Source organism: Seriola dumerili, unplaced genomic scaffold, assembly GCF_002260705.1.
Source record: "Seriola dumerili isolate Sdu_G_001 unplaced genomic scaffold, Sdu_1.0 BDQW01000086.1, whole genome shotgun sequence".
NCBI classification, from domain to species: domain Eukaryota; kingdom Metazoa; phylum Chordata; class Actinopteri; order Carangiformes; family Carangidae; genus Seriola; species Seriola dumerili.
The window spans coordinates 44917-56124 of NW_019174341.1; the positions used below are offsets into that span (position 1 = coordinate 44917).

Consider the following 11208-nt stretch of genomic DNA (forward strand, 5'->3'; position numbering starts at 1 on the left):
AAATTTTATATTCTGCTAAAAGGTTACTTGTTTCAGCTGATATTCACTTACTTGTTGGAGTAATATTTTACATTTTACTGTATTACAAACGTTGACAGTGGCAAAACTAATTTTAGTGAGTGTATTCCCCCAGAAACAATACGTACGTTTTATAGCACATAAATAGCACATAGCATTGAAAATTGTGCGTCCAATTAAATAAATCAGCTGTGATAGCAAACTGGTGTTTTTAGCTTACCTTTAGCATGTAGTACGTACAAATACCTTGATACAGAGCTAACAACGAGACAGACAGCAAACTGTTGATACAGTCGCTGCAAATTAAGCTAACAGTACCAGTTTCCCATAGCTAGCACACCAGCTGCTAGCTAACACCACAAACCTGGAGCAATTTTAATTTTCCCAGACACACAAATGTGACACAGGTACCTGCTTGCTAGCTAACCAGTTGGAGTTAGCTATCAAACATTATATGTATATGTATACAGGCTGAAAAATATTTTGTCATCCATCACACTGTGTTGTCCTTTAAATAGAATCCCCTGTGTAGTGAGTAGTTTTCAAACCTCCCTCTGTCTTCTGATGATGTTTTTTGACAGTTCTGAAGAGCTGATTTAATATTTTCAAATATTTGGTAAAAAAAAAAAAATTGTCAGACTTGTTGATGTCAAACCCCAGTTTTGCTATTTTTGATCTTTGTTGATCTTCATCTTGTTAAAAGCCGGAGAAAATACTCAGTTTTTTAATACTTTTATTGAATCAGGCTGAACGACTGACGAGTGTCATTCAGAATTTTGGGGGAAGTGCCTCCTCCAATTTCTCCAAAGTTTTGAGGAGTTGGTGTGAAGAGGATATAAAAACTGCTGCTTTTTCTACACACTAGCCTAAATATTTGCCTCATTTTGAGGTTTCAACCCTTTTTCTTCCTTGAGTGTTGAAAATTTACCGTTCGAGCAAACCACCATCCATTTGGACTATATATCAGCTGCTGTTAGCACATAGAGACGTTATTTGGCCCGGCTAGATGGTAGCACAAAGGGTAGAAAAACAAGGACCTCACCCAAAGATTTCTAAAGTGAAAGTCCTGTTTTGTAGCCAAAAAATTCAGATTTGGGTAAAGGCAAGAAAGCGAGGTAGAAATGAGTCGGTACAGCTGCTGTAAACGTATTTGTTTTTTGACTTTGCACCTTTGACGCTGCAAAATTTGACTCAGCTTTACACTTTGACTCGGCTTTAGGTGGATTCGAGTGAGAGGAAACACTGTGAAGTTTTGGTCTCAGTGCAAACGCAGTGATTTTTGTCTTTCAGGGCTGTATGCCTGGACATTTGATTAACTATTGTACAGCTGTAATGAAATATTGAAATGCACAGGCAGAGTGTCAGAATTACACAAAGTCAATTTTACTGTAACAGTCTTTAATAGCACTTTTTTCCCTCAGCGTGCTGCACATCGTCCCTGCACTGCACGTCCCCGCGCTGAGAGCTGCAGCATGCGTGACGAATTGAAATATTGAAATTCATCTTGATGAATTGAAAGACATGCAGCGCACATACCCAGCAGGATTGTGTCAGATTGGTTTTCTGTGTCTCTGGGCTTCTGGTTTCATGTGGGTTGTGATCCGTTGGAGAGGTCTGCAGACATATTAAGGGAAGCCGTCCTCAGCGTTGTGTGAAACATGACTCTCAGGCTTTGGGCTGCTGCGGCTGAAGCCTCTGACATGCAGCTTGGAGCAGGAGGATTTCAGATGTGAGGCAACAGTGACACCCAGTGTCACTCAGAATGCAGGAGGACACACATCACCAGGAAAATTACTCTGACGTGGGTCATGAAAACCTACACGGAAGTATGATAACTGAATATTGATCACCATCTCCTCATGATCAAAGTTTTACCCAAAAGGCAATTTGCCACCTCGTTCCAACCTCTGAATCCTGTTAGTTCAGTGTCTCTGCCCTCAATTAGATTCTGTTTTATCAGATCATATACATCATCATTTCATAACATGCATTATTTCAAGGCACTCAGGTGTCTCTTTTCTCTGAGCTTTTTTGAAAGAGTTTGTGGACCTAATGGGGGATTTGTGTTACTTGAACAAAGCGTTAACTCAAAGCAGAGGAGGGAGGCCTGATGATTTGAACGCAGATCTGCTGTTCGGCTGATCTGTATCTACTTTCCCTTTTCGGGGGTGTTTTCATTGGTAATTATACATGTTTCTAAAGTTGGCAAACCAGGCCTGAGAGAACGTGGAGAGAGACAGTTCAAAAGTGAAGAGATTGATTCATATACACCACGTACATAAGCATTGGCCAAGTTGCGAGGGAGTTAAGTTAAGGTCTCCTTTTTCACTTTTTGTGTGAATGCTTTTGAGGAAAGACATGTCCAAACGTGCTGATATCGCAGCCTGGACTGCAGTGACTCAGTATCGGAAAGTAATTACAAGGTCAGCCTGTGCCAGGGCTACCTGGTTAGCATGCTAACATCAGTAGAGGAAAAGAAGTGATAGAAATAAAAGGAAAACAATGGCTATGTAGCAATAGCAAAACTTACAAATAACTCTATTATCTGTAGCGCTATTGCTAACAAAACATTGGTAAGCGATGGATGGATATACAGATAGACAGGGGCGAGGTGGACTTCCAGTAATAGTTTGAGTTTCTGTTTCTGTTTTTCTGCTGTGAAAAACATCAGAAATCATTGTGGCTGACATGAATGACCACAGATACTATTCTCATGAAGGAAACCATGATCCTTTGACAACCACCTTTATAGCCTACAAGGCTTAAACTCAAAAGATTGAAGGATCAAAGGCAGTGAGGTGGAGTATCTCTTACACTGAAGAGTGTGATGATATTTCTTTTTCTAAACCTCGCTGTTGTTGTTTCCAATAAAAACTAAAGATATTGAGCTCACATACTTTTATTTCTGCTTCTTCCTTCCTCTCTTTTCTTTTAAAAACAGATGCGTCCCTTTTCAGGCAGATAAAGACTGTGAGCTTTTTCTGGTGGAAAAGGAGGTGAATGTCGCTTTATTGGAGGCTGTCCAGAGAGCCAACAAAGTGTTTGGTGTCTGGATTTGTTTCTCAAGGGCAAAGCATCCAGCGCCGGCCAGCAGGCAGCCTGCTCTGTGGTGTTTGTGCCGAAGCTTTCATTTGGGAGCTAACACCATTTTGTGGCTGTCGTTCTCTGCACACCACCACCACAGAGAGACAGGGAGGGAGAGAGAGAGAGAGAGAGAGAGAGAAAAAAAAACATAAAATGGGAAAGTTAAAAGGAAATGAATAACACCCCGAGGCACTCCCTGCACAACTGGCTTCTGATTTCTATTTGTTTCTCAATCTGAGCCTCCTCTGGGCCGCGCGGCACAATGACCGACAAGCGACATTAAAAACAAATGAAAGGAAGCATCATGACATCCATTTGTTTTATCCAGGTGTGTGTATGTACGTGTGTGTGTGTGTGTGTGTGTGTGTGTGTGTGTGTGTGTGTGTGTGTGTGTGTGTGTGGTGGCCCGGGTTGTGCAGTGTAGCGTGCGCTTGTCTACAGAATATTTTCAATGCACAGTTTCACCCGTCATGAATAATACAGTCCAGAGGATTTGAATCTTTGTAGCAGTTAATTCCCAGCACTGGTAGCACGTTTTTTTCTTGTCTTGTTGGCGGATGAGCTCATGCTTGGAAAGAGATGATACATAATTCACTTCATGTAACCACTGAATACCACCATGGCATCCCTGCGGTGGGGTGGTGGTGGTAGTGGTGGTGGTGGAGGAAGGGAGGGAGGGAGGGAGGTGGGGCAAACAGAGCTGGATAGAACCTTAGTGTCTCATTTTTGATCATTTATTTATGTTACTTCTCATGAAACCACAGTGGAGGAAAATAAATGTTTCACCACACCAGTGACTCGTGACAAAACACATTTGGATTGTGAAAATGATGTGTTATTCCCACATGCACTTACAGTATGAGTGTGTGTGGTGGATATACGAGGAAAATCTGTTTTTTTTTTTTGGGTCATTTTTGCCTTTATCGGACAGCTGATGGTGAAAAAACAGACAGGAAACAAGGAGAGAGAGAGAGAGAGAGAGAGAGGGCTACGACATGCAGTAAATGTCACTGGCTGGAATGGAGCCAGGGAGGTGGGACGTGCCGTGACCAGGACACACTCATGTACCGGATAAAGGAATGCTGGCTTGTATGTGCACCTTGCTGTGTGATGAGTGTGTTCATACTATGACTACTATGACATGAGAGTGATGTCAGTCCCTCGTCTGACTCACATTTCCTTCAAATGTTCAATTATTCCATGAAAAGTTGAGTTAATTCTTGAGCTTGGAAACAGTTGTTTGACTAAAGAATCCCAACTAAAGGGACACTTACAGTATTTTTTTCCCCTCTCTATGACATCTGAGCAACAGCTGCTGCTGTATGTTTGAAAGTCAAGTAAAAAGCTGGTAAGTGGACCTTGAGTTGGGACTGTTAATCTTTATAGAACCATGGAGCACAATTATCAAAATGATCAGCTTAAAGTAAACGAGCTAAATCACGCAAAAAACACCGGTATGGTCCTTCGATAATATACTACACACACATTTTCGTTCACTCCCTCACACACACGCAAATGGCACGGTATCTTAACATCCATTAATCAGCGGTATTGCCCCCTCACCAACATGACTCACAGAAACTTGCTCTTATCTGACAGAAAGCCCAGACGGAACCCGAACCTCTCAGGTTTATTGGCCGAAGCTTTGCCAAACATTTTTCACTTCAATCTCAGTGTGTAACTGCGTCTGTAGCCACCGGGCGGAGGCAGTCATCTGTACAATGCAGACTAATTGGTGGAGACATCACACTCAAGTTGTGTGTGTACGTGCGTGTGTGTGTGTGTGTGTGTGTGTGTGTGTGTGTGTGTGTGTGTGTGTGTGTGTGTGTGTGTCTGTCTTTGTTTGTCTTTTCAAGATTATAGTTGGAGAGAAGGAAAACAAAAGTCAGTGCAGTATTTTGTTGTTGTTTTTTTTTTCCTCAGTGCTCTTGAATGCATCACTGCTCAGTTTACTGACCTCATGGATCCATTCAATCTTCCAATTAGTCTCAGTGTATTTAAAGGAACACTAACCAATCATGCCATGGATTTTCACCAAAGCTTTTTACTCCACCTTGAGAAAAACCCCAGACAGACTCCATACTTGGGCTGTAGGTACTATCTGTTGTAACGATCAAAACAATGTTTAATTCCATTTGTTTAAAGGGTTTCATTTGGTTAATTAGTGGCCCCAACAGAAGACAAGCAAGTTCACCGTTTTTTTTTCCATCAGGATTTTCTGTTTGCTTTTGTAATACTGATTTCAGCCACAAGAGGGTGAAGTGCACCACTACCCCAGTCTCAATCTGACGAAAAGCCCTCATGTTTCCCTCTAGGTGATTTATAATTAATCCATGCACTAACACAAGGTACATATAACGTGTGTTAGCCAGTTATATAACGTTACAGTTCCATCTCTTGGCTATAAACGTATTTTATGAAGGTTTTCTGCCAGAAACGCTTCAGGAAGTCAGAAGCAAAGCTCGCAGAGATGATAAGGTGAGGTGAGTGAATCCCGGGTAAGACTTTCATCTGGTGAAATTGGGTTTGAGTCTCAGGCGGTTTATTTATTATATGCTAATTTAGTTAACAATTCTTTTCAGTTTTTTCTTTATTTTTCTTTCTTTCTTTTTTTTATTTTATTACATTAGTCAGCATATAATCAATCATTTTTTGTATCATGATCTTTTTCAATGTGGTTCTTGTCTTTTTTTCTTCATGTCCGTCTGTTTTCCAGTCAGTTATTTTTTACTCTCTCACTATTTTTTAAATATGTCAAAACTAACTGGACATTTGGTTGGCCCATGTTTATACATTATGGCAAATATTTCCAAGTGTATCATCTGGTCAATTATAGTTTTGGCTTCCCCATCCCGCTGTGAAGAGGACCTGATAATAATATGATCCCTCACCGGCTTCCCACTCGCAAATGGCTGTTTGTGTTTGTGGCAGCGTAAAACCAGAACTGCTGCTGCTAGTGGCAGGAACTTGTAAATAATTGTTTTGCAAATAATAAATATCTTACTAAAATGTTTTCATGTTTGTGTTCAGAGAGGGAAAAAAGAGGAAGTTTGCTCGTGAAGAAGAAGAAAAAAAAAAAAAAAAGGAGGAAGATGAAGCCTTTTGCTCTTTTCAGAAGTTGGTGCTGCGTTGTGCTGTGGGACCGAGTCGGACTCCAACCTGAGATTGAGGGCACTTCTCTGCTGAAATTGGGGCCAGCATATGGCATTTTATTTGAAAATACACTGCGAGCTGCTCGGAGCTGACGAGGGCTTTTGGGGCAGACGTGGTGACGGGAGGACACACGAGCCGGATCACTCACATCAGGAAGAGGAAAGTTAAAGGCCAATTAGGAACAGCAGAGACCAGAGCTCTGAGCCTTAACAACACTGACACACTGCGACCTTTGGAAAATACAAATCCCCAGGTTTGTTCTCCGAAAGGGTTTTCTGTTTTCTAAATTCAGTTCATTACAACAGGTAATAATGATTAGTAGGAGGCTGAGAAATGCTAATAATAAATAGATGAAGGCATAAAAGATGCAAACATTACTACATTCTATGGGAGTTTTAAATACAAAAACACAGAAGCAACAAAAGAAGAGGCAGAAAAAAAGCAACAAATTAAAAGTAAATTATGTCGTTTCTCAGACACAGGAAAACATTAAAAGAATAATGAAGTGGAGTTAAACATTATCAAAATGACTTCCACAGCTGCTGGTGCCTATGAAATCCAATTTTTAAAACATAAACTTCCTCTTTCCTCCAGACCGAAGCCTCCCAACGAAGCCAATCACTTCCAGCTCATTGTTTCCTGCATTTTGAGACGACGGCTCTGTGAGCGTCCGCAGGCTGGTGGAAGTGAAGGCATGAAGAACAGCCAGGCTGACAGGTCTGGACTCAGGGGAGGAGTTTGTGGTGACTGCTGTCACCCCAACCCAACTACCACACCCATCACAGTGAAGCAGTGACAGGCTGACACACACACACTTGGGGGGGGGGTTGTGTCAGAGCTGGACTGTCACAAAAATAACAGGATGGCTTGAGTCACAAAAGTAGATTGAAGTGCCGTGCTTTTATAATGAGGAGAAGAAAAACATGGACGTCCACGGTAAAACAGATCAACCAAAGTTCTCTACAGCTGTCACCCTCAGAGTCTTGGACTGCTGCTGGAGAGACTTGTCGGCCAGAGGGTTACAACTGCTAAGCCCCTCCCCCTGGACCAACCAAAATCTAATTACATCAATTACCATCCATTTCTCACAATATGCAACTCCAGCGTCAGTGTTCACGTTAAACCCGTATAACTTATTAACAGAAACACAATATCCCAGGTCAGTCACTCAAATAAATCCCAAAACCTTACCACAGTTTCATTAATTCTGTAACTTAACCCCTGACCCAGTTTCATCTGCCATCAGCACACCTGTGCAGGTAGCAGCTGCTTCCAATTAAGGCAGCAAGGAGGAGAAGAACATCTGATTATGGGGGCTCTGGTTGAATGAGATGAGTGTGAATGAACTGACTAACCTGATATGTGGTGTGTTTCTTTGGTCATGTATTTTACTGCAGAGGATCTGTGTAAAGTTCTGAACGTGTGAGATAATCTGTTGTAGAAAATGACAGAAGTAATTGTCCCATCTTAAACACTGATGGGCCACAGTCAGTATCACATGCATACATATAAAAAACAATGAAAAAAATACAAATGCTAGAAGGTATGATTATCCAGTCAGTCATTTTTTATTTACAAATGGCAAATGACACATACACACACACACACACACACAGAGACACACAGTAAAAAGCACATGTGAAACTCGGTCACATGATCTACAGGCTGTGGATGATGGTTCGGCTCTTGAGGTTCTGGACGTACTCTTTGGCCTGGTCGAAGCCCGTCTTCTTCTGCTCCGGTTTGGGCGGCGAGCCCTCCACCAGCTTGACGAAGTAGTGACAGTAAACTTTGTCCATGATGCCAAACATCCCGCGGCCGTGGTAACGGATCCGCTTCAGGTACCTCCCTTTGCCGGAGTAGGACTCAGCTGCAGATAAACAGAAAGAGAGCGATAAGGGACACTACAACTCATTTACTTTGCGGAGGTGCCTTTGACTGACGACAGGTCAAAATAAAAATGGAAGTGAGTCTGAGCTTATCTGTAATTACGGCTGCGACTCGACATGACTCACTCTCTCACACAGCATCTGAACTCAAGGAAATCTGCTGCGCGTGTGAGGACTAATATGAGATTACTGTAAATTGAAGATCTTTCAACATTCAAGTCTACATATTTAAAAAACACTGCATCATTAAAATACAGGATACAGTATAGACACACGGAATTTGGTCTTGGTCTGTTTTTTCTTGTTAGTTAGCAGGATGCCTCAAAAACTACTTTCTATCAACTGCTTCATGTTGAGACGTTAACGAATCCCAGGCACCAGTACATGGAGCAAAATGACTTACAGCAGAGACCTGTAGCAACAACGCACATTAACCTCCACCTTAACTACAAACCACAGGACTGACAGTGTTTGCTCAGAGACGGTTAAGATCTCTCTCTTTAAAGCTTTCTGTTCTCCATGATACAGTATACTGTACTGCCCCACCTGTGGCAGTATGCAGACACTCACTGTGGCTTATAATGACAGTATGAGGCTGCTGCTTAAAGTCCCAAGAAGCTGGGACTTCTCATCTGGAATGAAGAACCACTGCCATTACAGTTTGTAAAAGTCTGATTATTTTGGACATGAGCTGTGTCCTTAATAAAGATTGAATGAATGATGAATATAGAGCAGGCTGTACTTGTTCATTCTAGGCCATCCAGCTTGTGTTGTGCAGTTGTCAGTGCTACAGACACTCACCCACATACAGGTTGGACTTGTACTCTACATTGTGATTCTTGACTGCCATCTCTTGAGCTTCAAGGAGGACCTGAAACAAACAAAGAGCTGTGACATTCATCCATACACATCTACTGCAAAGACAGGATGGAGGATGAAATGAAAAATAATAGATGAGTAAATGACAGCTCGGAGCTACGAACCTCTTTCATGATCTTAGCCCCTTTCTTGTCGTTGAACTCCAGCTGGGCAACGGCCTCATCAATGCTCATCCCTTTAATCTGCGACGGAGAACAAACGGTGAGATGAAAGGACAAAATGAGCGTTTGTTGCGCAGCTGTTAGGACGACAGGGGGTGTTGCACTGCCTGAGGAGGCTGCTTTGTATCTGCAGCACCCAGACCACAGTGGCTCCATAAACAAAACAACCATGTGAAAACAGCATGTAACATATAGAAGGTTTGTACAGTAATGCATCAAAGTACACAAACTGCCAGATAATCATGGCACACATATGCCAGATTTATTTTCATCTTTTAAGCACAGTAGATGATGTCAAAATAGTAAATAGTGTTCACAGAAATCTGACAATGTTAAGAAACTACTAAACTACTGAGAAATACTATTTTCACTTGTAACATAACAAGGAATGTCTGTTGAACAAGCATCAGCTTTTGGAGGTGAATGGTGCAAGATAACTTAAGTGGACAGATATGATAGTGTGATACAGATTGATGCTATTCTTGGTGATTCTGCTTTAGGATTTGATATTGATGAGAAAGGTCTCGGTTGTAGGTCTTACCATTTTGGCAAGGTACCACATCTTGTCTTTGCTGTACTTAATCTGCCTCCTGCTGTGGTGGATCTCCTGTGGAAAAAAACAAACAAAAGTCATCAGATGATGGAGATGATGGAGTCATGGATCAACTTTTACACTGTTTAAACATACAGAGACGACTCCTCAGCTTCTATATAAACATACATACACTGTACTTCTATAACTCTGCGGTAGCTATTCAAACAAAGTCGGAAGCAGGACACTCAGTAAATCCTTATATCAACTCAGAAAGACTCACTGCTGGTCTGCGAGGCTCTTCTGACAGTTGAGGTGGATACACCGTTTTGTTCCTCCTCTCCCAGTGTTTTGATTCCAGTGAAGTGCTGGTGTGGAGACATGAGAGCTGCTGAGGACTGCCACCCAGAGCCTGTAGTCTAGAGAGATGTAGAGTAAAGATGAAAAGAAACGTATGTGACTGTAGACCATCCTAAAATCATAGATTCTCACAAACTATCATATGAATCACTGTAAAACAACAGAAAAACCAAAAGACCAGATACAATCAAATGTGACTAATCTTATCTTTAACAATATCTATTCCAGGCTCTGCCCTCTGGGAGGTGCTACAGGTCTCTGTCTACCAAACTATTCAGCATTAAAGACTCACAACTCTACTCCTAACTGCAGAATATACAGTATCTCTGCACATGCTGCTTCCTGTGCCTATACCTAAAGATTGATTATCGTGTGACATGCTCTATAGATGTATCTATCTATGTGTAATGCTGCTGACACTATGAACTGAGCCTCATCACCATGCCATACAACAGCTCCCAGCAAAGGCAGTTAAAACTGTGAAACAATCTGAAGGACTGAGCTGAGTGACATTTCCTCTAGTAAGAAAGATAAAGGTCAGTATTAATTGGGTAAAACAAGAGAAAACACGTACATATCCGTCATTATTAGTCGATATTTTAATTTTAAAAAATTACGTATATTCGTTTAATTGATTTGTTAAACCAATCAACATGTTCATCCTTTAAACTAACCTAATAAAATGTCCCTTTAGCTAGTAATTCACAAGCCCTCCTTCTCTTTGTAAATACTACCAAGGACATTGTCGTTGTTATCACTGCGTGTAACATGGTTAGTATTTAAGTTACTAGTATAAACAAACGATTCTTTCCAGCTAATTTGCCCTTCTAAAGCGAGAGGTAAGTCAGCTGTAACTATGATGCTCTACTGATATCTTACCTTGAGTGTAACACCCCAGATATATTCCTAATAAAAGCGACACCTGAAAACAAGTATCAGTCCATTAAAACATCGTCAGCAGATGTAATTAGTGTTATTTAATGGAAAATTTGTGTTTAAACAGGCTGCATTTTTCTCACCACGTCCTGTCATTGCCGTCGCCATCTTGCATTATTTTACGACACTCTCGTGTTCGCTTTACGTTAGCTATGTTTACAGCGTTAGCTGCGATGTTTGCTTTGTTATTTGCCGC

At 41.4% G+C, this 11208-nt stretch overlaps 1 protein-coding gene across 1 annotated transcript; it reads right to left on the reverse strand.

The window, feature by feature from the left end:
- Positions 1–7809: 7809 nt before the first annotated feature.
- On the reverse strand, positions 7810–11126 carry mrpl22 (mitochondrial ribosomal protein L22). The gene is made up of 7 exons (XM_022744670.1): positions 11096–11126; positions 10956–10998; positions 10000–10135; positions 9726–9791; positions 9128–9205; positions 8946–9015; positions 7810–8125 (listed from the first exon to the last, which is right to left on the reverse strand). The coding sequence occupies exons 1-7, from the start codon at positions 11118–11120 to the stop codon at positions 7914–7916; spliced, it is 630 nt and encodes a 209-aa protein (XP_022600391.1). The 5' UTR covers positions 11121–11126; the 3' UTR covers positions 7810–7913.
- Positions 11127–11208: the final 82 nt, after the last annotated feature.